The 26,932-nt window shown below is 40.7% G+C and overlaps 1 protein-coding gene across 3 annotated transcripts in view; it reads right to left on the reverse strand.

Moving 5' to 3' along the window:
* Hmcn1 (hemicentin 1) overlaps positions 1-26,932 on the reverse strand; it is a 453,131-nt gene that overhangs the window by 19,429 nt on the left and 406,770 nt on the right. For all 3 annotated transcript variants that reach the window (XM_045142289.1, XM_045142294.1, XM_045142284.1), the window contains exons 87-100: positions 24,212-24,481; positions 23,552-23,722; positions 23,249-23,419; positions 17,600-17,770; positions 17,259-17,429; positions 16,659-16,829; positions 16,336-16,506; positions 12,130-12,279; positions 10,993-11,130; positions 9,682-9,803; positions 9,087-9,324; positions 5,217-5,279; positions 3,819-3,938; positions 2,975-3,109 (exon numbers count right to left, since the gene is read on the reverse strand). In XM_045142289.1, coding sequence (XP_044998224.1) covers positions 2,975-3,109; positions 3,819-3,938; positions 5,217-5,279; positions 9,087-9,324; positions 9,682-9,803; positions 10,993-11,130; positions 12,130-12,279; positions 16,336-16,506; positions 16,659-16,829; positions 17,259-17,429; positions 17,600-17,770; positions 23,249-23,419; positions 23,552-23,722; positions 24,212-24,481 — 2,262 coding nt within the window. The remainder of the gene's footprint in view (positions 1-2,974; positions 3,110-3,818; positions 3,939-5,216; positions 5,280-9,086; positions 9,325-9,681; positions 9,804-10,992; positions 11,131-12,129; positions 12,280-16,335; positions 16,507-16,658; positions 16,830-17,258; positions 17,430-17,599; positions 17,771-23,248; positions 23,420-23,551; positions 23,723-24,211; positions 24,482-26,932) is intronic.

Consider the following 26,932-nt stretch of genomic DNA (forward strand, 5'->3'; position numbering starts at 1 on the left):
TTCCTGCGGCTATTATCCTGACTCAGGTCTGTTTCACCGTGTGTCTGACTGACTGTAACAACTTTAGCATTCTCCTTTTCTTCATTCGCTGCTAAGTTCTCCCCAAACACCAGTGGGAGCTGAGTACAATGGTGAGTGGAGGTATGAAGTCTCGGCACTCCTGGGCACCTGCCTGTGCTTTATACTTTCTCTCCTCTTCTGTCCTCCGGTCTCAGAGGAACAGAGTTCCCTTCTCCCATGTTTGAAAAGTTTCTGAGCTTTTCATCTCAGCAGTTCATCTGCTCTTTTCTCACCAAAATGAGAATTGTGACCCATCAATCATTACTTTCTTTTGTGTATTTTAAAAATAAGGAATTTGCTTTATTTATTTATTTGATTTTTCAAGGTAGGGTCTCACTCTAGCCCAGGCTGACCTGGAATTCACTAGGTAATCTCAGGGTGGCCACAAACTCATGGTGATCCTTCTACCTCTGCCTCCTGAGTGCTGGGATTAAAGGCATGCACCACCACATTTGGCTGAATTTGCTTCTTTTTAAAATAATTAATTAATTTATTTGTGAGGGAGGGAGGGAAGGAGTGGGGGATGAAAATGGGTACGCCAGGGCCTCCAACCATTGCAAATGAACTCCAGATGCATGCACCACCTTGTGCATCTGGCTTTAAATAGGTACTGGGGAATCAAAACTGGGTCCTTTTTGGCTTTACAGACAAATACCTTGACCACTAACCCATCGTTCCAGCCCTAATTTTTAATGTTCTTACTATTATCATCTCCAGAAACCCACAGATGTAATCAAGTGTCTTTTATCATAACACAATCCCTCTCAGGCAGCATCCCTCAGGCTATTGTTCTATTCCAAACTCTTCAAAAGAGCAATTCCCATATTTAGGCTCTTTATTTAAAACTTCAGATTATAAAGATCTCTCAGCTAGTACTTGTATCTATAACTGAATTTAAGCTGTCCAAAGGCACACTGTGTGACTTTATGTGAGTGCATACCTGTGACTAACGATTTTAAAATCTTCCTCCTAGTCAAGCTTATTTTCCCTCTTTGTACTATTTTGCTTGGCCTCCCTTGTCACTTTTTACACTACTTGCCTACAAAGGCAAACAACATTAAGAATTGAGAATGAATAATGTCATGCTTCTCCTGCACATATATCTGTAGCTAAATGTGTAAATCTAATTTCTTTCTTTTTCCAAGTGTTTCTTATTTATTTGCATGTGGGTGTAGGGGGCACACCAGAGTCTCTTGCCACTGCAAATAACCACCAGATACTTGCACCACTTTTTGCACGTGGCTTTACGTGGATGTCAGGGAAGTGAAACCTGGCCAGCAGGCTTTGCAAGCCAGTGCCTTTAACCACTGAGCTGACTTGTTTCCTAGTCACATATTCTTTTATAAAAGTCACACGTACTTGTCCAGCATTTGCCAATGGCTTGTGGTACAGATAGACCATGATGGGCCATACTGTATTCTGTTTGCTATTCACTTCTGTATCTGCTCATTTTGCCTCTATGAAAAATCCAGAGTGCAGTTTATTACTAACTGAAATACTTGGAAACAACCCAGATAACCTTCAGTATGTGAAAGAATCAAATGTGTTATATCCGCACACTTCTGTTTCCATACAATTTGGTGCCATGGGTGACCCCTAATTTTTTTTTTAATATTTTTTTTTTATTTGAGAGCGACAGACACAGAGAGAAAGACAGATAGAGGGAGAGAGAGAGAATGGGCACGCCAGGGCTTCCAGCCTCTGCAAACGAACTCCAGACGCGTGCACCCCCTTGTGCATCTGGCTAACGTGGGACCTGGGGAACTGAGCCTCGACCCAGGGTCCCTAGGCTTCACAGGCAAGCGCTTAACCGCTAAGCCATCTCTCCAGCCCGCGACCCCTAATTTTTAAGTGAAAGAAGACAACCTGAAAGGCTATACACTGAGGAATCCACTTTAACATTAAAAAAATACAAAACTATGGAGACAGTAAAGGTCGAGGCTTCCAGAGGCTGGAGAGAGTCAGAAGATAAACGCACAGAGAACAGGATTTGTAAAGCAGTGAAATTACTACTGAAACTGTAACAGAGAATATACATTGTTGTAAGCTGGTGCAAATCCATGGAATGTTCAACACTGTGTAATAGACTATGCACTTGGAATGATGGTGTATGGAAGCAGGTGCGTCATTTCTAACCAAGGCACCACGGTGGGCAGAGAGCTTCTAGGGCAGGAGGTTGTATGTGGGAAGAGAGTCAGGGAACATGTGGGAATCCGCTCTTTCTATAGGTTTTTGTTTTGAACTTAAAACTGCTTTAAAATAAAGCCTGTATTAAAAGTAACATAACAAATGAACACCCCAGTTTGTGTTCAGTCTTCTGCAACAGGGTTTTAGGAAATAGATTCTATTATTATATTGTATTTATTATATTATATCATTATATTATATTATTAGAGTGATTTACTCCCCCAAATGGTAACAAGCCAATGTTATTAAAAACCATTGTGATATAAATATTTTAAGATTTATTTATTTATTTAAGAGAATCAGAGAGAGAGACAGAGAGAGAGAGAGACAGACAGAGAGAATGGGTGTCAGGGCCTCCAGTCACTGCAAATGAACGCCAGATGCATGCACCACCTTGTGCATCTGGCTTATGTGGGTCTTAGGGAATCAAACCTGGGTCCCTTGGCTTTGCAAGCAAATGCCTTAACTTGTTAAAGCATCCCTCTAGCCCCATGATACAAATATTTTAAATAGTTATGCAATATCACACCTAAGTAAGAACTGATCAAGAAATCCCACTTATAAAGTATTTAAATTGAGGCTGTCATCGAAGTTCTCCTAAGAGACAGTCTCACTTATTTGACGGGCCTGACTGTCTCCTTCTCACCTGGGGTTTGCTTCGAAAGATTCAGAAGGAAGTCTAACTCTTACTATCATTAAGATAAAGGAAAAGCCTCCATCTTTATACCTTGACAACTCAGCCCATCAGAAGTCCTTCGAAAGCCAGTTCCACAATGGACCACACAGCGATAGGACCCAATAGTGTTGTCACAGTCCTGACCAGCACGACAGGTGTGTCCACCCAAAGCACACTCATCAATATCTGCAACAGAGGGAGTCATGCAGTTGAGGTGATTGAAGGAAAACCACATTCTAAGAACCTGCTGTGAAACGGGTAAGAAAAGCATGAATGGCATTTGGAAAATACAAAACAGCAAAAAAGACTGCATATTTTCTGGTTGAATCATTTAAGGTGCATCAAATATGACAAAACCACAGCAGCACAATATGATGCCTTCATAAACTAACCAATCAGCTAAATCACTTACAAATGAGGTGACTTAAAAAGTCTAATTCTCTATTTGGATGTGTGTGTGCGTGTGCGTGTGCGTGTGTGCATGAGTGCGTGCGTGCGTGTGTGTGTATGTAGGGGATGCATGAACCGGGGTCTCCTGCCATGGGAAACTAATACCCATTTGGCTTTATGTGGGTGGCTGAGGAATTGAACCCTGGGCAGGTAGTCTTTGCAAGCAAGCACTTTTAACTGCTGAGCCATCTCCCTAGACTCGTAGGTGATTTTTGTTTTTAAGGTATCCTTTTTGAGATCTCCAGGCATCCCTGTTCTCTGAGCACCCTGATGACGACAATGCTTAGCCATTATTCCTTCTTTCTTACTTTCTCAACATCCTGTTTGTTGTGCCAAGGTGCAGCAGAGATCATTGGAAAAGGATCAGTCTACCATGCTTTTCCTAAGTCAAAGGTTGCCTCACTCATTGCTTAATTTTGTTTGCTGGATTTAGTTTTATGAATACCTTGACAAGTTCTTCCATCTGCAGCTATGGTGAGGCCTTTGGGGCAGGAGCAGTAATAGGTTCCTATGGCGTTGTGGCAGGTATGGGAGCAGGGGTTCCCTGCTGTGCATTCGTCTTCATCTGAAAGAAGACACAAAAAGTTCTAAGCACTGTACAAACCCCTACTTCCTAAGAGTTATTAAAGTTAGTGACAACAGTCACTTGTAAAAGCCAATGAATTGGACTGGGTTGAATCAAATATAATCGAGAACACTGGATGTGCCTAAAATGGAATTATTAAGTTGAAATGAACTTGGAGGTGGCCCCTGAAGTTGTTTTGGTAGTGAACAATTGTTTATATTGCATTCTACAAAACAGCTAAAATGCCTTTACCATTCACTGTGTTCTAAATGGTGTTTACCATTTTAAAAACATTCTCCAGAGGATTCTGAGGAGACAAGTGTTTTTATTACTGTTCTCACTTTGCATGACACATCTGGATAACAGAGGTATGGTGGTTTGAATTAGGTGTCTCCCATAATCTCATGTGTTCTGAATGCTTGGTCTCCAGCTGGTGGCAATTTGGGAGGTGGAGCCTTGTTGGAGGAGGTGCGTTGCTAGGGTGACCCTTGAGGTTTATTAACCCCAGCTTGCAGTGTTAGCTTGGCTCTCTCTCCTGCTGTTGCTCTCCACCTGATGTTGGCCAAGAGGTGATGTCCAGCCTCTGCTCTACCATCTTTCTGCATTATGAAGATTCCCCTCAATACTATAAACCAAAGTAAAGCAACTTTCCTCCCACCAGCTGCTTTTGGTTGGGTGCTTTATCCCAGCGAGAGGAAGAGAACTACAAGAGGTCAGGTGAGTTGCCCAGGGCACAGAGGTGATCACTGCCACCTTCTACCACCTCACTAGATTACAAGGCCTGTCAGAGAAAGAAAAACAAGATGTATGCAAATGTGAGCTCCTCAAGACATTTCCTGTGATTGATTCCCTGTGATTCTCTTGTCTTGGTAGTTGACAGGACAAAGTTGGTTTCATGGAAAGTCATGGGTCCACAGTCCTTGTGAATCCTATGACTGAGTGGTTCTAGGGTTTGGTGAACTTGTGTTGAATCACCTGTGGAGATGAGCACTGTCTCTCTCCTCCCTCCACCCTGGCCTTGGTCACTATCTCTGACACAGTCTCCAAACACAGAGTGTGGGCTTTGCCATCTGCCCTACATTCAAATCTAGCTCTGCCTCCATATTCTGGGGTCTCCAGAAGTTTAGCTTCTCTATATGTCCATCTCCTCAGCTGTTAAGTGGACATTTATAAGGCTATGTGATGATGAAATCCCAAGAACAATAATAATAAAGGTCCATTCGATGATAACTATGACTGACATTTCAAAAACAATGAATTACTTATTTTCATACTTACCAGCACAATAGGGGCCAATTGAGTCTAAGGCAAATCCAGAGGGACACTGGTTACTGCGAGCTCCTACCGAAGACAGGAAGGAAAATTTAACCAAGTCATCAAAATACTAGCACCGTTTTTTTCCCCAGTACATTCTTCCCTGGAAAGATATGTTAAAGATGAAATACATGATGCAAAAATGCCAAAGGTGGAAACAATCAGAAATGGAAATATATTCTTGTTTCTCAACTAAGAGCTAAATCAGTCCAGATATTGCTAGCAAGCTGTCACTAGAAACAGATTTTCTGTTTAAGTTGTTGAAGACCACTAAAAGAACATGAAATAAAATTGTTCTATGATAGCTAAAAAGAACCCAAGCTAGCTGTAAATGCCAGGCCCAGCCACAGGACAAGTCCTGGTACTTGGCTTCATTCAAGGGGGAATGCCATTTGCAAGGAACTGATGGAATTGTACCAGTAGAAAGTAAGGACTCTAGACAGAAGCCCCCAACTTTGTGGGGACCATGTCCATTTGCAAGACCAAGCATCTGGGCCAAAGTGCTCATGTTGACTGTTTTCCTGTTCTCTGAGGCTGAAATGAAAGACACACACAAGCTGACTGTAATCACACAGATTTCTGCAGACTTCAGAAGAAAACACTCTACGAAGAACGGGCACTTTCCTGGGAGCCCGCAAGGCTTCCTGCACATTCAATGGAGTGGGACTATGATGGATGGAGCTGGAAACCATCCAGGGCACTATGCCACATGATGACAGGAGGCTACTATCTGCTTTATTTTATTTAAACCTCACAACTTTCCTACTATTAGGACACCCAGTTTTCAAATGAGTTTGAAGCCAGTTTCCATAATCTGCTTAAGATCCAAGAGCTATAATGGATACATGAAAGTCTGACTCCCAACCACTGAATTGTACAGTTATGCTAGCTCACACTCCAGTCTTTCAATTACTGCAATGTGTTTTAAACAGTACATTGTGAAAGGTACTGTGTTAGAAGACATAACCTTGGAAAAATTATGTCATATGAATGAAAAACATTATTAGGGCTGGAGAGATTGCTTAGTGGTTAAGGCACTCGCCTGTGAAGCCTAAGGACCCAGGTTCTACTCCTGAGCTCCTATGCTAGCCACACACACACAAGAAGGCTCATAGGCAAGGTTGACAAGCACTCAAGGTGGCACACGTGTCTGGAGTTTGGAGTGGCTGGTGGCCCCTTGCGAACTAATTCACTCTTTCATAAAAACAAAATTTTAAAGACACTATTATCTCCTAGCTGCTTTAGATTTTTTTTTTGGCTTTGATTGAAAAAGATATTTTCTTTTTAAAATTTTATGTATTTATTTATTTAAGAGACAGAGAAAGAGAGAGAGAGAGAATGGGCGTGCCAGGGCCTCCAGCCACTGCAAACAAACTCCAGACACATGTGCCACCTTGTGCATCTGGTTTACATGGATCCTGGGGAACCAACCTGGGTCCTTTGGCTTTGCAGCCAAATGCGTTACCTGCTAAGCCATCTCTCCAGCCCAAGGGAAAGATATTTCTATTAGGTGGCCTTTTGGGGTTATTTTAAAGGGAGGGGCTCCTTGCTTGTCCTTGTGATAAAGAGGCCTATTAGAATTGAGTGAGCGGAGCCGAGAGGTGGTACATGCTGCGAAAACTGTGTCTAGTGCAGGTGAGGCGCTCAACAAATACTTGTCAAATTAATTCATGAATTTTTTTTTTTTGTTTGTTTGTTTTCGAGGTAGGGTCTCGTTCTAGCCCAGACTGACCTGGAATTCACTATGTAGTCTTAGGGTGGCCTTCAACTCACAACTCCTACCTCTGCCTCCAGAGTGCTGGGATTAAAGGCATGAACCACCACACCCAGCATGAAGGAAATATTAAAGAATGATTTCAATGATTATTTTAGAGAGCATCCTATACTTGTTCTAACATTTACATATATGTTTTCTACATCTAGGAGGTATATTCATTATTTTTTACCATTAATAGCACTGAATGAAGCTTTTAAAATTTTAATCCTGAGCTATTTCTGTGATTTCATTAGGACAGAATCCTACATTGGTTAGGAATGCAAGCCTGCCCCCTGGTGGTTACTGAAAGGCTATGGGAACACAAGTGAAACTCATAGGAAAATCTATCACATGGCATATCCATGAAATGTGATACTCAAAGAATCAATGGAATTTAGAGGTCTTTAAATGTTTCCTCACTTATATGTCTATTCAAAAATACCCTTCAGGATGCCACAGAAATGTTCACACGGTCATAAGCTTAGATAATCGATATGATTAGGTATGCGTGACTTTTCCACCAGCTATTTTTAGCTCCTCTATTCTCAGATGATAAGGATTTCTGTATAGCCAGGTCTTCTGTTCACTTGTCTTTTGTAATTATCTAGAGTAATGAATAAAGTAGAAAAAAAGTACGATAGAAACATTGTCATACTTGGGGGAAGAGAAAAAATAGCTTCATTTCTTTTGTCCACATGGTCCAAGTGTTCATGACAGTATGAAAATGAGGAGGCTCTGGTGACTGAGTGAGCAGAGAGCTGGGGGACTGTCAGTCTCAGTGGGTATGGCGGTCACCGAGCTCTGGTTATCTCAAGGAAAATGCATTCACACTCTTGCGTTAGTATGAGCTCAGCTTGGATGAAGCAGTTCTGATAGATGTTGAAGAAAAAATGGGCGCATACATAATTGATAAAAGCAAGAGTAACATAACAATTTTTATCTTTTTTTGCTAAGTATAATAAAACAAAATAGTGTTTAAAATCACCTAGATCTGGGCTGGAGAAATGGCTTAGCGGTTAAGCGCTTGCCTGTGAAGCCTAAGGACCCTGGTTGGAGGCTCAATTCCTCAGGACCCACGTTAGCCAGATGCACAAGGGGGTGCACGTATCTGGAATTCGTTTGCAGTGGCTGGAGGCCCTGGTGCGCTCATTCTCTCCCTCTCTCTCTCTGCCTCTTTCTCTTTCTGTCTGTTGCTCTCAAATAAATAAATAAAAATAAACAAAATATTTTAAAAAATAAATAAAATCACTTCGGTCTATTAGGAAAGCCAGCCCTTAATGACATGTTAACATGTTAATTTAATGTGAATCCTTTCAAGGGTAGCCATGGAAGTTCAAAACTAAAATCAAGGAAATAGTGTCTAAAACATGCACGTATCATGCAGTGTCAAAACCCCATGGACTATGGATCCTAGTTGTTTGAGTGATTATCATGACTGGAAAGGAAATATCAGGGAATAGACTCTGCAAACAAATCCACATCAGAGAGACCACTTAGATTAAGACTGTGAAATCATGCCATCCAAGAATAAAAAATATATGATTATAATTATTGCCGCACAGTGCTTGAAAGCTGCTTCTACCTACGGTGACATGTTCTAATTTTGTGTCTGGAAGGTTTTCAACCCCCCTCTTCATGTTTAGAAGAACCATGGTTGGTATGATAAATGTAATGGTTATATGATCTGAGCCCCAAGTGGCTGTTAAGATGTCTTAGCATTTCTCTGTGCTGTAGTTTTGCTCTCTCATATTATTCAGAGCAAGAACAAATGCACTTTATTACCAAGGGAAAAATGACTCCGACGGATCACATATTTTTAACTTCTACAAGCATATGGGATAAGATAATACCAACTCTACTATGCAGTGTGAGAAAACATCAATAAGCTAAATGAATTAGAACAACTGCATTGGATTTACCATAGGGCTTTACCTAGAATGAAATAGAGTGTTCAGTACATCTGACAGGCCTTGGCCTACATACCCTTATTTGGAGTGAGTCCAGTGTAATTATCTGTTCCCTTTTGAAAAGAACTAGATGGGGGCACAAATGTATGGACTTTCCTTTAATCAAATTACCTTTGGAAATGGAAGCATGGATTTTAAAACCCAATGTTTCTTCTAACTGATTATAGTCAGATTCCACAGAGGATGCATGAAGTGTTTCTACCAGGAAAGGCATTCTTCCCCTGGCCTGGTCGTAGAAAATGGTGTGGTTCCAGGTGTAGGGGACACTGATGCCATCAATGGTGAAGAGCCGGGTTGAGTAGGCATAGAGCTGCCCAGGACCTATCTGAATGTAGTCCTCCATGTAATCCTAAGGAAAAGTAGAAGGATTTGAAACCAACATGATACCTAGCATGCTCAAGTGTAATATGAGCTGTGGGAAAAGAAAACATAAAAGGCCTTGAACTCAGGCCATTCAACATGTGTCCTGAGGGTCACATGCAGCCAAGACTAGCTATGAATGTAACCCAATGTAAGATTATAAGCTTAAACATTATGAGGTTTTCTTTGTGTCTTTTCTTCAACTTGATTGTACCAGATAATTAGTTAGAACCTTGCTGGTATAGACATTTACTAGATGAAGTGCACAGGGAAAGGACGAAGTTCTTGATGCTTTCTGGGTCTATGGTCATACTTTTACCATTCCTTTATTAAACATGACCGTTACCTTCACGTTGACCTCAGCGGGTGACTGAAGCTGCAGGATGTGGCCGCTCACTACGATATCAAGCAGCAAAGCACCGTCAGAATCCAAGCCTCGGGCCACATGAGTCATCCGCAAAATTTCGCCTGAGGATTACATCGCATTCATTTGCACAGCAAGGAATACATGGTTTGTGGGAATATAGGGCAGATCTAGCAAATACAACAGTTCAGCTATGCTAGCTCAGTTCAGGAGAATGAAATTAGCATTTCGATTCTAATTAAAGAGTCAGGCTTACTAAGCTGCTTCTAAAAATTCTTTAATGTGGCAAAACCCTGCTTTTGCAAAAGAATCCCATGCTGTGAACTCACATCCATACAAATCAGCTCTACATTAAGTACTGCCTGTGAGGGGGACACGCAGCCTCACCCGGGAAGCGCAAAGACCACGAGTCTGGCCACAGGACCTCACAGAGTGGCAAAAGGGCATCTCTGTGTGGATGGCCATGAAAAGGACTCCTTGTCCTGCGTGATGATTAAATTCTCATTCAGAGAAAGCCCTCCCTCACCCTACTTCCCCAGTCACTGCCATTGAGACTGGACCTCTTTGAAGAGGCTTGAAACAGAGCTCCGTGAAACCGCATGAACCTGGAGGGGGCCAGGAAGAGCTAATGCATACTGATTAGGATAAAGTGAAAGCCTTTGTATATGCCTGGTTTTATTTCCACTCTTTGGATAAAGAATCACTATAAGGAGTCCTAGTGGATTTCAGGATAGAGACAGTCTTTAATTAACAGCAATGACTCCTTTGTTCTCTTTGTTCAATCTCTTAAGAGGAGGAGAAAAAAAATCCTTAGAGCAATTAAAATTATTACAGTTCATGAGAACACATGGACTCTTACAGACCTTGTGCCAATATAGATTTATAGGAAAATGCTAAATGGAGTTTATATTATTAAAAAAAATTAGAGCGAGCAAGTGAGAGAGAGAGAGAGAGAGAGAGAGAATTGGTGTGCTCAGGCCTCAGCCACTAAAATTGAACTCCAGATGCCTGCATCACCTAGTGGGCATGTGCAACCTTGTGCTTGCCTCACCTTGGTGAATCTGCTTAGTTTGGACCTGGGGAGTTGAACATGGGTCCTCAGGTTTCACAGGCAAGTGTCTTAACCACTAAGCTATCTCTCCAGCCTGGATTTTATGTTATTTATGATAAGATTGCACCAACACTTTGTAGTGATTCTCTATGGACATTTACACCATGTTTTAATTAATAACCAACCTACAAAGAATTTTTTTCTCTGATAGCAATAGAATATTAAGTTCAGCTGACACTAACCAGTAGCAAACTCCACTTGGGTTTCTCTTTTGAAGATTGCATTGGTGAGGGTAAAGCCATTGACTGCTTCTCCTATTTCTTTTGCTGTTGTCCAGTAAATGGGATTTAATATAGAAACTATCTTTCTCATTGCTGGGCCTAAAGAAAAAAAATATGTACAATGTGACAATTACTATTGTTATTATAGTATGATATTCACAAGGATGAATACTATGAAGAATGCACAATAAATGCCAATATCTTGTGTGTCTTGTTTTGCTAGCATTTATTGTTTAATATGTTTTATTTTTATTTATTTATTTATTTGACAGAGAAAGAGGGAGAGATAGAGTGAGAGAGAGAATGGGCACACCAGGGCCTCCAGCTACTGCAAAAGAACTTCAGACATGTGCACCCCCTTGCATGTGCACCCCCTTGTGCATCTGGCTAATGTGGGTCCTGGAGAATTGAACCTGGGTCCTTTGGCTTTGCAGGAAAACACCTTAACTGCTAAGCCATCCACCAGCCTGCTAGCATTTATTAATTAAACAAAATGATGGGTTTCTGGGCTGGAGAAATGGCTTAGTGGTTAAGGCATTTACCTGTGAAGCCTAAGGACCCAGGTTCAATTCCTCAATACCCATGAAAGCCAGATGCACAGGTGGCACACCTGAAATTCATTTGCAGTGGCTAGAGTCCCTGGTACACCCATTCTCTCTCTCTCTCTCTTTCTGCCTCTTTATCTATCTTTCAAGTAAATAAAGAAAAATATTTAAAAAATATTTTAAGCCAGGCATGGTGACACATGCCTTTAATCCCAGCACTAAGGAAGCAGAGGTAGGAGGATCGTTATGAGTTTGAGGCTACTCAGAGACAACATTGTGAATTCCAGGTCAACCTGGGCTAGACTTAGACCCTTCCTTGAAAAAACTAGAACAGAAGAAATGATGGGCTTCACTTTTCACGCATGCATTAATACACTTTGTTCATGCACGTCCGCTCCCCCTTCTCCTGTCCTCTCCCACTTGTCACTTTCTTAGAACAAGAATGATGATTTATAGTAGCATTCTTTCAGAACCTATTGGTAAAAGTTATTATGATAAAGACCAATATGTTTTATAAAGGATGTTTCTAAATAACTTTTATAAATAGACTCACCAAGACCACGGGGCACATTGGAAATTTTGGCATGTATCACCCTGGTATCAGAGTTAGGGCTATCTGTTATTGTGGCGTTAAGGAAAGCAATTCCAAATTCAACATCATTAATATTTCCAATGACACTGCCTCTGGCTCGATGGGGCCCACCTATTGAGAGAAGAAAAAACATTCCCGGATAAGGAAGCAATGCTGTCAACATTCCATGGAAGAAAAGAAAGCCAATGTTGAGAGATGCTACAAATCTTTTCTCAGACATCAAAAAGGTCTTATGACATCTGAATTTAAAAGTAAAATTAGTAAGCTTTTAAAACATTCCACTTTCACATAACACCCATTATCCCCCATAAATCTAAAATCTCTCCCAATCTATGCACATTGCAGTTTTATTCCACAAGCCGAAGAATATGTGTCCAGTCCCACAACTCAAATATGTGTTTGACGATGGTGATGAAAGTATGACTATGATGAAGAGTTTGCAGAGCAAGTCATGTGCCGTAGTAAACACTTCACATGCGTTCGCTATTACGCCTATCAGTGACAGACTCAGTTTTCAGACTGGACAAATATAATTCAGATGACTCAATAAACTTTTAACTTCACATCACATCTACAAAGTGAGGATGGACATGTTTTCTTCTTGGCATTAAAACCTGTTTTGAGGGGAAGAACTTTTTATTTATTTATTTAAATTGATAACTAAAATTGTGTTTATTCTACACAACGTGTTGTTCTTAGATACACTGCGAGAAAGATAAGTCAGCTAATTAACATTTTTGTTATCTCACATATTTTCAGTTTTGTAGTGAAACTCATGCTAAAAATTCTCCCCTTAACGCATCTAAGTAGATAGTACTAGAAAAATGGTTACCAGGGAATGGGAGTAAGGGAGGAGGCTTAGAGAGATGTTGGTTAAGGAAACATTTAGTTAGAAGAAGTTCGAGTTTCTTTGTACAACATGGTGACTACAGTTAATAATAAAAGCCTTTGTCTGACCCACTGCTTCCTTCATTAGAACACGGAGGGCAAGTATATCCCCAGCCCTTGTTGTAAGCTACTGCCAACGTAAGTGGGGAGTATTTAAGGAACACTTTAGTCTTGAGCTTCACTTATTTATTTATGTATCATCTCCTTTTGGAGATTGGTGCTCATTATTTAGCCCAGGCTGGCAGTGAACTCAGAAGTCTTCCTGTCTATCTAGCCCTTAGACCACTGAGATTACAGAAGTGTTATACCTGAGTCAGAAATCTTGAGCTTTAAATAGTTTATGAAGTTCTTATAACATATATAAGTTGGACAATTCTTTTTTTTTTTTTTTTTGCTTTTTTAAAATTTATTTATTTGAGAGCGACAGACACAGAGAGAAAGACAGATAGAGGGAGAGAGAGAGAATGGGCGTGCCAGGGCTTCCAGCCTCTGCAAACGAACTCCAGACACGTGCGCCCCCTTGTGCATCTGGCTAACGTGGGACCTGGGGAACCGATCTTCGAACCGGGGTCCTTAGGCTTCACAGGCAAGCGCTTAACCGCTAAGCCATCTCTCCAGCCCTGGACAATTCTTAACTTGAAAAAAATTGAGAAATACATTATATTTTTGACAGTGTTGTAAAATTAACACCAAGACAATTTGGTTTAAAAACACTTATATTTGTCAAAATATCTTGATAGTAGTTCCATGCTTTCTCTCCATTGTTCAACAAAATAGTTGCTTCCTATTGCAGAATATATGGTTAATGATTTTTTTTTCAGATGAACTGCATTCTTTAAAAAGTGGGGGGAAACACACTGAGAAAAGTCTATGGTAGGATACAAAAGTTTTCATTATCTCATATCATTTATTTGAATATAGTTTAAAACAGTTACTAGGTATTATGATTTATTAAATACTGGGTAAAAATACAATAGCATCTAACTTCAGAAAAATTAATAAATGTAGTACTATATTATTTAAAGTTGTTTACAGGCTGGAGAGATGGCTTAGTGGTTAAGCGCTTGCTTGTGAAGCCTAAGGACCCCGGTTCAAGGCTCAATTCCCCAGGACCCGCATTAGCCAGATGCACAAGGGGGTGCACGTGTCTGGAATTCGTTTGCAGTGGCTGGAAGCCCTGGCATGCCCATTCTCTCTCTCTCTCTGCCTCTTTCTCTCTCTCTGTTGCTGTCAAATAAATAAATAAAAAAAAAATTTTAAAAAGTTGTTTACATTATTAGTGAAATCAAACTTTTTTCACGTTGACTCAACGAGTCACATTCATTTGTTTGTTAATTTTTTTGTTAGTTTGTTAATTTTTATTTATTTGAGAGCAACAGACAGAGAGAGAAAGAGGGAGGGAGGGAGGGAGAGAGAGAAAGAGAGAGAGAGAAAGAGAGAGAGAATGGGCATGCCAGGGCCTCCAGCCACTGCAAACGAACTCCAGACGCGTATGCCCCCTTGTGCATCCGGCTAATGTGGGTCCTGGGGAATCGAGCCTTGAACCGGGGCCCTTAGGCTTCACAGGCAAGTGCTTAACCTCTAAGCCATCTCTTCAGCCCTTCTTTGTTAATTTTTGAGGGAAAAAACATGGTAAGAAACAAAGCGAAGAATCCATGCTTTATGAAGCTTTAGCAGCATGCTCACCAGAAGTCTAGGAACAAATGTATAGCTGAAGTGTACCGTGTGCCTGTTGTTACCCTCCCCTCAGGTAGATCAGAGCAGAAGTAAAGATATTTGCTCAGTGGAGATCTAAAGAAAATTTAGGTCTCAACTACACTGGGGATGGTAGGAGGCGAGTTTTGTATACAGAGGGAACAGCATGCGTCACATTTTGGTGGGTGTTAACTTGCTACACCTGCAAAACCAGGAGCATGGAGTTTAGACAGTGACGGAAGCCACACTACAAGATGATGCAAGAGGGAAGAGTCAGGATTTGGTAGTCATGTTGGTCCTTATCCTTGGTTCCAGGCAGGGTAGGGTGAGAGCTGGGCATGATGATCACTAATTCACTTGGTTCACTGGGCACTCACTGAGAGTCATGGCCTCTATTTTGATCGTGATTCTATTTCTAGTTCTGCAGAGGACCTTGAGTCTTAGCACTGAACAGATGTCTCCTAGATCAGGCTACCTCATCTGTCAGACTCTGACCCAATCTGCACAACTGCCTGGACTTCCCACTTCCATGGAGGCCATGACCATTACCGGAAGAGCTCTGGATTCTGCCACGGGAAGCCACGACGGCCACCCTGCCTCAGAAGGAGTCATGAGACCCTCAGCTACTATGCAGAGCGGGTTTCCTGAGCTGTCCAGTGGACACCTGCCCTTTCCGTTTGTCTACTTTCATATGTAAAATCACCTAATATTAGTCACCTCTATTTTGCCAAATGGGTTTTCTTGATTTTCAGGGATATTTTACTTCTCAATAACTTTAGAGTCTTGTGAGGTCTATTGGAATTTTCCCACTTCAGTATGGAACTGTTAGTGTTGGGCTTCTTTTAGTATTTCAGAAAAATCTGTCCGTGGGGCTGGGGAGATGGCTAAGTGGTTAAAGGTGCTTGTTTGCAAAGCCTGACAGCCTGGGTTCAATGCTCCACCGTTCATATAAAGCTGCATGCACAATGATGCATGTATACATCTATGATCCCCAAATGCCCAAGCCAGTGGGAGTCAGAGCAGGAAGAACCTAAAACTTATAGTATGGTGTTTGTTCATAGTGTCATAGCTCATTAGCAGTAGCAAGAGAGGCTGTCTCAAAGAAAGTGAAGCGCAGACACTTCAAAACTGTCCTCTGACCTCCACTCACCCACCATGCCATGTGCGTCTACACACACACACACACACACACACACACACACACACACGGGTTTCCTCTGAGACAGGAAGATCAAGGTGGCAATGAAACCCAGCCATGAGCATGGGGACGGAGGACACATTTTATTTTTTTATTTTTTACTTTTCAAGGTAGGGTTTCACTCTAGCTCAGACGGACCTAGAATTTACTATGTAATCTCAGGGTGGCCTCGAACTCACAGAGATCCTCTTACCTCTGCCTCCCAAGTGCTGGGATTATAGGCGTGTGCCACCATGCCCTGCTGACACATTTTTTTTTTAAAAGCTCTCCCTTCCATACTTGGCACGCTTTGCCAACAGTGGTCCCAGAGTGGCATGCTTTTCTGATTGCTCAAAGGCTCTAAGTGCACTAGCAATGGTCCTGCAGAGATCAGTTGAGTGGCTCACCTGGGCATGCTTGCATATTGCATCTGGATACCTGGGTGGCATCTCCTGGACAGGAACGACCGCTTTGAGATGGCACTGGATTGTCACACAGTCGCTTCCGAGTCTTTTCACCTCCTCCACAAGAGGCAGAACAATGGCTCCAACTTTGCCAGCTCCCCCAGCTTCCATCCACTGTGAACAAGAATGGGATGTTCAGGACCAACCTTCACCTAAGGTGCTCCTGCCAGTGATGGCTTTCACTTGAGAGTCTGAAGAGCTGCGTTACACAGTGAGGCTAAGTGAAATGCTTTACCCATCCTGAAGCCAGCAATGAAGGTGCTCACCCGGACACATCTGGGTGTTGCACCTCTGGACCTGGGTGTCTGCTCCCCCGCAAGCTCGTCCTCCATTGGCAGGACGAGGGTGGTCACATGTGCGGTACCGCCGCATCTGCCCTCCATTACACGTCCGGCTACATGTTCCCCAGCCACTCCAAGGACTCCAGTTACCGTGGGCTGCAAGAGGAAACAATTTGACATGAAAATCGAGTTCCGTAAGTGAGAAGTGAAAAACAATAACATTCATTCAAAAACATGAAAAACTCCTCAAGAAATGCAAAGAAACACAACAAGCCTATAAATAGGCCAGTCTGAAAGCAGATGACTTGGCTGATGTCTTGACTACAGAATGATACTGTGATTCCCTTTAACACAACTTGTTTTCTGCCCCATGGAAAATATCTCAGGAGGTGGAGAGTAGGAGTGAGATAAGAGTTCCACTCCTGGCGCCCTAAGATAGTCAGGATACAGTAGCCACAGAATGTTCTGACAACCTGAGCCAAAGGCCAAAAGAAACAAGCAACAAAGTATCACAGCTCTAAGAACTCCAGGTTCGAACGATGCTTTAAGAAAGTATAACATCAACTCACTGTTTCCAACACTCACTTGGACAAGGGTCACTATTACAAAAGTCACTTTGGACATCAGTCCCTTCGCATTTGCTTCCTCCATAGTGGGGGGCGGGGTCAGAGCAGTCCCTGGTTCTCTGCCTGGCTCCTCCTCCACAGGACACAGTACAGGCGCTCCAACTGGCCCAAGCTGCCCACTTGCCATCAACTGGATGAAGAGAAATGAACAGGAAAAGAAAATAAAAAAAGATCAAGTTGAACTCTGGCCAGTAATAGGTTAACTGTTATTCTTGTGACCACAGTCAGAATGGAACAGATTGTTGACAGAGCATCTGGATAAGAGTTGCCTGTTAAGGGTGTAAACTGAGCTTCTCTTACCTGGACAGTGTCTTTCATTGCAAACTTGCATCTGAGTTTCTGCTCCATTGCAGTACGACCCGCCAAATGATGGCGGTGGGTTATTGCAGAGTCTTGTCCTCGTCTGCGTACCTTTCCCACAACTTTCACTGCATGCATCCCAGGGCTGCCAAGCACTCCAGACTCCATGAACTACAAATAGCCCGGATGACACAGTTTCAAGTCACAGAGCCATACTGACTTCAATACCAAATCATACAAATAAATGGCCTCTTACCATTGCAAAGAACTCCAGGATCATGTGCCACTTTGTGAGTCTGGCTTTACATAGGTACTGGGGAGAAAACTTAGGCCATCAGGGCCTACCAGTAAGTGCCTTTAACCCCTGAGCCATCTATCTAGCCCATATAATCAAAATAACTAGAATTAGGCCAAGGGAAATGCAAAAAATGATGTTCTCCTTTTCTGTTTAGATGAATTTGTGGCTAGGGAAAGTTAGAAGGTCTACCTAATGCCAAAATAAATGCTTGAAGTTATCCAAAGGAGGCTATTTTATTAAAATTAAATTTAATCAAACAGGCATATGCAAACATAATCTAAGTGTTTAAGCCCTACTCAAGTATTTATCCACATTTGGTGCTCTTTGGAAAGTGGTGACGACCAGAAGCGTAGGAGCAAGTCTGTATAACAGAGCTACATGTGGTGTGGTAATATGAAATTTTCAACAAACATAATTTGGACCACAAATAGAGAGACCACATCTTTACACCTGGCCCAGGCTCCTGCTTACACATGCACTTGGATGGCACAGCAACATGGTGACTTGCACAGTTCTAAGTCTTTGAAAAGTTTTCTCCATTACATAATGTTCACGAATTAAAAATTCTGAATAACACACTCATCTACTTGCTAAATAACGGAAAAAATACTGGCCAGGGGGAGTGATATTAGGGCCTTCCTTTTGGGAACTAAACATGACGGCATCTGACCACAAGCCTGCAGCAACTGTATGTTTCCTACCAGGTGCATGGGCTGAGAATCAACACTGTGGTCTTTTATGTATAAGCCAGTATCAAGTCATAATTTTGCTTGAAAGGAACTTTCTAGATATGGGACTCATACACTATGCCTCTTCAGTCACCAGTTTGCCCAAGATATGAACCAAAAGAGGGACATTAAGACTTGTGTCTAAATAATTTCAGTGCAACCTATGAGACACCAAAATTTCAAGTTTAAAATGAACTGAGAATATCATCTGTCTCCTTATATTAAAACATCTTGCATTCTTCCCATGATTAACTCATTTCTGATTGAGTTGATTACTTATTCTTATGCCTTGTGGATACAAATAGTCACATAAATCCATTATAGCAACAAGAATCTGAACCAATGGGACTGGTGAGATGGCTCAATGGACAAAATGCTTGCTGCTCAACTTTGGATACCTGAGTTGGGAACCCTCAGCCCCATGTGTAAGAGCCCGAGGCTGTGGTGCGCTTCCGCATCACAGATGTGCCTATGGCAAGAAGCGAGGCTGAAGCAGAAGACGTTCCCAGAAGCTTGTGAACACAGCAAGGAGCTATGAGTCTCACTCTTGTGGGGAGGACACACCCAAACGTTGTTTCGTGACTTCCACAGGTATGCTGTGGCACGCGCATGGGCTTGCATGCACATGTGCGTGCATGCACGCACACACACCATATAAAAAAGATTCTGCACTAAGACAGTATTTGACTAAACCTAAGAACAAAAGAGTGAGCCTTTAAATATGTAGCAGATATTGCTCAAAATCGAGTACTGTTATACTTCAGATATGGGTGCTCACATCTCATGCATGGACTGTATTGTTTCAGGAATTCTTCAGCTCCAAGTATTCTAACACATTCTATTTGAAGTCTTTTAATTAATGCAAGTTCAAATCTTTGACAATATAAAGATGGATTTCTTTGTTGGAGGCTTGTAGCTGAGTAATGTCTATTCATTTAACATTTGTTTGATTAATATCATGTAGAAATACAGGTTGTTCACTTGAAGATGTTTTTACTTTTTATTTTAATTCACACAGAAAAGTCTTAACCACAATTAGCTTTTATGACATACAATGTAGCAATGGGATGGACTGACAAAAAGGAAATATAAAGAATGATATTATTTATAAATGAGAAAAAGCACAAAAGCTCATGATGTTTGGATAATACAAAAACAAACAAATAAAAATACCAAAACCCCAAACCAACCAAAATCAACTAACAAAGAAAACAATTTCAAAGGAATTACTATGAAACTTCAAAATATTACAATTGAACTTGTCCGGCTAGGTTGCTGCTCTGGTTTTGGGGGAGTGGGGGTTGTGAAGCAGACACCTGGGGGCTGAGGGATGGCTCTATACTTGTGGCTGTGTAATTCCACATAAGTGACTTGGTGCCTGTGTGTCTAGCCTCCCCATCTCCAATACAGAGATGATTTATACCAGAAAGTAAGGATGGACTCCAAGAATCATAGAGACATCTCAGGACACTGAAGCTAGCCTGAAGGCTTCATTAATTAAATCCAGGATATTCTGAGCATCACAATGAATAGTGTATACTAAGCCACTGAATGATACCTGGATCATACCAGTGAATAAAACACAATATCTGAATTCATATTGATATAAATTAATCAGTGAAGAAATAATGGCTGGAGAGATGGCTTAGCAGTTAAGGCACTTGCCTGCAATGCTTAAGGACCTAGATTTGATTCTTGATACCCATGTAAGCCAGATTCACAGGGTACTGCATGCATCTGGAAGTCACTTGCAGTGGCTACAGGTCCTAATGTGCCCATATTCTCTCTTTTTTAAATAAGAAAATAAAAAATAAATAAAATATTAAAAACAAAGAAATAAAAAATAAAATTATTCAAAATTGAGAGTCTGAACCCAGGGAGAAAGTCAGTAGCAGCTGTAGAATATAGGACAGAATTGAAAAACCATTTTTGTAAAGAATGTAGGGAAAACTGATTTAAGAATGAACTTAGTGCAAAAAGCTACAAAATACTAATAAAGGGAGAATAGTAGCTATACAATAAGTATCAATTTAATAAGTGAACAAAGCTAACATCTCCAGTATGGACTTGACGTTTTGTGCCTGTGAGGACACAGAATGATTTTTGTGGCCCTTGCCCAAGGACAAACCTACATGTGAACAGGAGCAAACAGCAGGCAGTCCAATTTCAAAGCTCTTCTACAAAATGATTGTCTTAGACACTTCAAAATTATAAAGATCATAAAAGGCAAAGAGTAAAAAAAAAAAAAGGCAAAGAGTGACTGTGAAATGTCCTCAATAAAGAGAGTATAAAGAGGTGTAATAAGCAGAAGTGGAAAAAGTGTCTTGATTTGATCTCAGACTAGAAACAACAAGAAATGTAAAGAACAGTAATGAGACAGTTAAAAATCTTTGAATCTGGGCTGTGGATCAGAGAATAAGATGGGATAACATTCAATTATTAAATTTCCCAATCTGGATAAGTTTGCTGTGCTTAGGAAAGACAATGGCCTTGATTCAGGAAATATAGATGATTGATGGATCTAGTAAAAGTTAACCCAGGGAGCCTTTACATTATTCTTGTAACATTTCTTTAAGCATTGTATCATCAAAGCTAAATCCACCCTAAAGGCAAACCTCCTATGCTCCTAACATTCTTATTTAGTCCCTAGTTGATAGTGACTATCGTAGGCTGGCTGTAATTTTGCAGTGAGCAAAGATATTTTAACAGCACTCCGAGGGCAAGAGGGAGGGGAATTCTGATTTGTAGCATCTATTTTTTGTGGCATAGCATCCCCAGAGTAGTTGATCTCTACACATTCCCATGGCATCACTAAGTTGAGAAGTGATATCTTCCCTCATTGCCTGGCTGCAGAACACTACTGACGTGATATCATTATGGCTTACAGACTAGGGAATAACCAATAACAGAGCCCAAATAGTCAAATAATAGATTGAGTAAATTAACAAATAGTAAGCAAACTGTACACACATTATTCCAATCAGATGTTCATGGTTCTTTTTTATTTGAACATAATGTTAATATATTAGCTTGTTTATTCTTCAAGACTCAAGCAAAACCTTAACTTTACACTTATTTTACTGATTTTAGGGCAGTGTTTGTTTTCCACTATTTTTCTTTGTAACCTATGTTGGCCTCAATTCTTCCTACCTAAGCCTCCCAATGAAGGGATTATAGGTATGTCCCTCCATGCCCCATTCAGTGTTTTTTTTTTTTTTTTTTTGAGGTAGGGTCTCACTCTGGTCCAGGCTGACCTGGAATTAACTCTGTAGTCTCAAGGTGGCCTTGAACTCATGGCGATCCTCCTACCTCTGCCTCCCGAGTGCTGGGATTAAAGGTGTGCACCACCACGCCCGGCGAGTGTTTTGATTTTGAAATACAATAGGGATCAAACTTCAAATACAATACTCAGGATGTAACTGAACAAGCTTGGGGATCATGTCACCTGTGTTCAAATCCTTAATTCACATTTTTAAAACTAACTATGTAAGCTTAAGGAATTAACATTGTTTCCGAATCTTACCTTATGAACATAAGGGGATGCAGTACTGAATGCAGTGAGTCTCTATCTCCTTTTGATTCATCCTTATCCCTTTTTAACCACTCTTGCTAGGATATCTCTCCTGGTTTTCTTCTATCAATGTAGCTCTTTGAGTTTGCTCAATATGTTTATCAATAGTTGAAAGATATTGCCTACTTAATATTCTACTTATCACCTATCAGAAGATTTTACATTTCATTAAATCAAGTTTTTAGAAATTTGATCAATACATTGAAATCAGAGTAGGTGCTCAATTTTCTAGATGAATGAATAAATTAATGAACAGTCCATTCTTCTTCTTTCCCACATGATCTCTTCTAGGCTGCCAGGCAAGGAGCTCTAGTCTTCTTGACACTAGCTAAATAAACACATCATCCAAGCTGCCCATCAGTGCACCCTTCTCCTGGACTCGGGTCAGTTTTATGAGCAGGCAACAAGATAAACTCAGATAAAGTGATTTCTTAGAAGCTGAAAGATGGAGGACCTATTTTCCTCAGAGGCTTGAGATTACAAGGTCACTGTGAGCCAATAGCTGCCTGCAGTCATTTTTATTCCACACATGGGAAGAATTTAATGGAGAATAAAGCCAAAGAGAAGATAAGCAGAGATGAGAGATGGCCTAAACATTAGCCAAATCCTTCCATTGAATCGTACTTTAAAGAAGAATTTTCTGCTGAAGTTTGCTTAAATTTAATTCTTGTCACTTGAAGAGCCCTGAAATATCAAGTCAATACAACAGAAATACCAAGCACCTGGCATGGTTGTCTCATCTGTGAGGCAGGTAATAAATGGCATCTGTTAGCACTTTGTTCCTTACCGATGGTGTTCTTCAGTGGATGACTGGATTTAATGGTACCTCAAGTCTCTATCACTCTCAACTTTTATGACTAAAAATACGTCATCTGGCACATCCATTTTCATGTTCTATTAAATGAGATATTTTACTGAATACCAACTAAGGTCATTCCTTCACAAGGCCATACATGAATACCCAGAGTGAGCATGCTATCAAAGATAAAAACGGATAATCAAAACTCCTTCACAGGAATTAAGATGCACCTGTTGTGCTTGTAGATTCTCACCTGGGCAAGGCCTGACATTGCACATGATGACTTCCATAGCATTCCCTTCACATGGCCGCCCACCATGCTGAGCAGATGGGTTGCTGCAAGTCCTGGTCCTGGTTCTGTTGCCATGTCCACAGCTTCTTGTACATTCATCCCAAAGACTCCATTCTGACCAGCGACCATCCACTGTGCAGAGGCGAACCACAGCAGCATCACGTACATTTCAACCGAAAGTACTAACCCTGAGGCAGCCCACAGGCAGGCAATAGAAGTTAATATCTATCCAACACCTGCCTATAAAGTGAATGCGAAGTGTACCTGGACACAGCTTATTTTGACAGTGTCGCGTTTCTGAATCTGATCCTTGGCAAGGCTTCCCACCATTGGCTGGAAGGGGGCTGTTGCATAGTCGGCTCCTTTTTTGGATGCCTTTTCCACAGGTGACACTGCAGGGCCTCCAGGAAGACCATGAGGAAAAGCCACCATGAACTGCAAATAAAGAAATGCTTCATTTTTTTGTTTGAAAAAAATTTTTTTGGTTGAAACTTTGTTTCAGTTTTAAATGGATAAAAAATGTAGGTCATATTTCATTTAAGTTACACACTGGGAGCAGAGGTGAGTCTGCATTTGTTGAGGAAGCTTACAGAAGCTTCCCTTTAAAGTAAAATTAAGAGCTAGGAGTCAGAGTTCCTTCTCTGTTCCATTGCTGACTCACATGGACAAAATTGTAAGAGTTAGAAACCAGGAAGTTTACATACTGTTTAAGTGTTTGATATTCATTAAAATAAAATATATGGATTCATTAGTAAGAATGTTTTTGACTTAGTTTTAAATGAAAAATTTAGCTTTGGATTTTGAATTACTTATTAGCTTGTTGTTTTGGTCTCTTTAATCTGAAAATTGAAAGAACAAATAGATGGAGATGGTTAATAATTTTGGTGACCTGGGCTATCCTAGGTACTGTTTGATCACACTTACCCTGGACTATGAGTGGCACCCTGACAAGGACAGAACCCATCATGTTTCGAGCAACACATTCATATTCAGAGGTGTCTTCTTTCCGAGCAGCCACAATATATAAAGAACTATTGGGCAGCATGCTAACTCGGTCATCCCAGGAGATGGGGTACCCTTGGCGGGACCACATGATGGTTGGGTGAGGCTCGCCAGTTGCCTGGCAATCCAGTGTGACTCTGCCACCAGCATTCACAACAGTTTCCACTGGCTCAAGAGTGATAATAGGAGGACCTGTGGAAAAAAGTACATGATGTTTTCTAGTTTTTGCAGAGAGGTACTTTTGTAAGCATTATGTGGTGATATTTTGAGAAAAAAAGAATAGGTTGATTTGCTTATAAAACACTATTGCTTCCAGATACTATGGTTAGGAATTGTGAGAAAATTTTCACTCCTATTTCTTTTTTTTTTTTTCTTTTTTCTTTGCCAGGTAGGGTCTCCCTCTAGCTCAGGCTGACCTGGAACTCACTCTGTAGTCCCAGACTGGCCTTGAACTCAGAGTGATCTTCCTACCTCTGCCTCCAGAGCTCTGGGATTAAAGGCATGCACACCATGTTTGATGTTTAGTCCTGTTTTATTTAGTAAGTGTCAAAATATTTACCTCTTCCTACTGTTGTTAGCTCACAGTGTGGGTTCTTGTAAACATTTAAATTCTGTCCTAGTTTTTTACTACTTTTGAGTCTCCATGCTCTTCAAAATTGTCTATTCAAACTATTCTTGATTACATTCAACTCTGATGAAATAGCATAAATTTTAGATGGGTTAATCACACAAAACTCTTAAGTTATTTTTGTCTTACTTGGTGATTGTTCACTTTTTTTGTGCACTTTTGAGGTGGAGTCATTAACTCATCCTTTGTCCTGGTCATCATTTATCTGTTCAATAGACATGCATTGAGAGTTTTCTAGGAACTGTGCTAGTAGGTGAAATGGTAGAACCTATATGTTATGGATTAGATAGAGCCATTCCACTGGACATAGAAAGGAAAAGGAAATCACATTGAAAAATTAATAAGAAAACAGAAACGAACAGACTTTGTCATGAGGGTTTGGATTAAAGAGAACAGAGAGCAAGGTTTTGCTTAGGACAGTGCAGTTCTCGTTTGGATAATTCAGTAGCACACAGGGGGAGGGTGTTGGGAAACAGCCATTTAGGACAGTGACCAGGAGGTACCTGTGAGACACTCATATGGTGATGTCTAGGTGGATTCAGATATATTCATACAGGAGGCTGAGAAAGAGATGTAGGCAAAGAATATGGATCTGGGAGTCTTCCATGACAGGATAAGATTGCTTCAAAAGATAGTGCAACATGGTAGAAGAGGCAAAACACAGAAACCACTGGAAACCATTGCAAAAGCTGCATTTGATATGTGCTGAAGACAAGTCTATAAATAATGCAGAGAACTGATCACTGAAGATAAAATCAGGAAAAAGAAGGAGTTTCAGGAGGAGAGGTGGCAGTACCTGTAGCAGATAGCTTTTAAGATCTTGGAAAAAAGGTAAAAAGTTATACATCGCTGCTGGCAGCATTTTTTTTTTTTCAATCTCTCCATAATTCTACAGTGCTAAGAAAGAGCATAGGAATGACTCCACCAGGAAGAAAGGACATGAACACTGGATTTTCAAAATGGGTAAGATTATTTCATCACAGAAGGGACTGGTACTTTGAAAGATACAGAATAGAGATGGATTTAGCTTGTTTCTTTTTTCTTTTCTTTTTTTAGACTAAAAGGGATGGTTTATTCAGGAAAGTAATAGTTCATCCTAAAACTCATACTTTCTGTTCTTTGAAGAAACCCAGAGTTCAGCAGGTCATTCTTGAGGAGAATTCCTAATTCACACCACAAAGGGGATGGGAGGTTATTACAGTTAGGGTGACAAGGATTGAAAGATGAATGATTTGCTCTGTGACGGAAAGGGTATCAGGTCATTCTAGATGGTGGCTGCCTATTTTAGATAGAGAAGTGTGCTCGCCATAATAGAAAATATGGAAGTAAAATGCATTTTTTTTTGTGATATTAGTAAGTTAGTGTTTTCCCTAAAAGAATTACTGATATGTTTTGATCCAAGTAATTCTTTCACATCAGCTAGGCTGTCTCAGAAAGTGTCCTACAGCATGCCTAATATCTTATCACTGATTTACATGCCAACTAGTGTGTTTATGTCAACTTCACTCTAGAAACTTTCAGGACCAGTGCTTTTAAATCTTTCCTCATATTTTGATTCCATCGTGTGTTTCATAAACTGTTGAGTAAAGCAAACATCTCAGATTTATTATTCAACACTAAATATCAAAGTCCTTAAGTAAGCCTGTGTGCACATAATGCTATGACCGAAGAGTATCCAATTACACTCAAAATCCTAATGTAGACATCCTATTTGTACATTTCCCATATCTATAAAACTCTAATAAAAATCCAACATTCCACATGTGCATCTTTCAATATTAGTCAAATCAATTACATTGTTTGGATGATTATCAGTCAAATATGAACATTTTCTCTAAATAGACACATGTATTCCAGGGCCATAGTGGTAATATGAACCATATGATATTTTTGCATCTTAATAGGTCTCATATGTTAAAGAATTTGTTGTCAGGATGTATCCATGAGCTGATCATATGAAGCCTTTCTTAAGCGGTGTCAACAAAACACTCTTCTAGTGGAAAATAATCATGTTC

The sequence above is a fragment of the Jaculus jaculus genome, chromosome 1, assembly GCF_020740685.1.
Source record: "Jaculus jaculus isolate mJacJac1 chromosome 1, mJacJac1.mat.Y.cur, whole genome shotgun sequence".
Lineage (NCBI taxonomy): Eukaryota > Metazoa > Chordata > Mammalia > Rodentia > Dipodidae > Jaculus > Jaculus jaculus.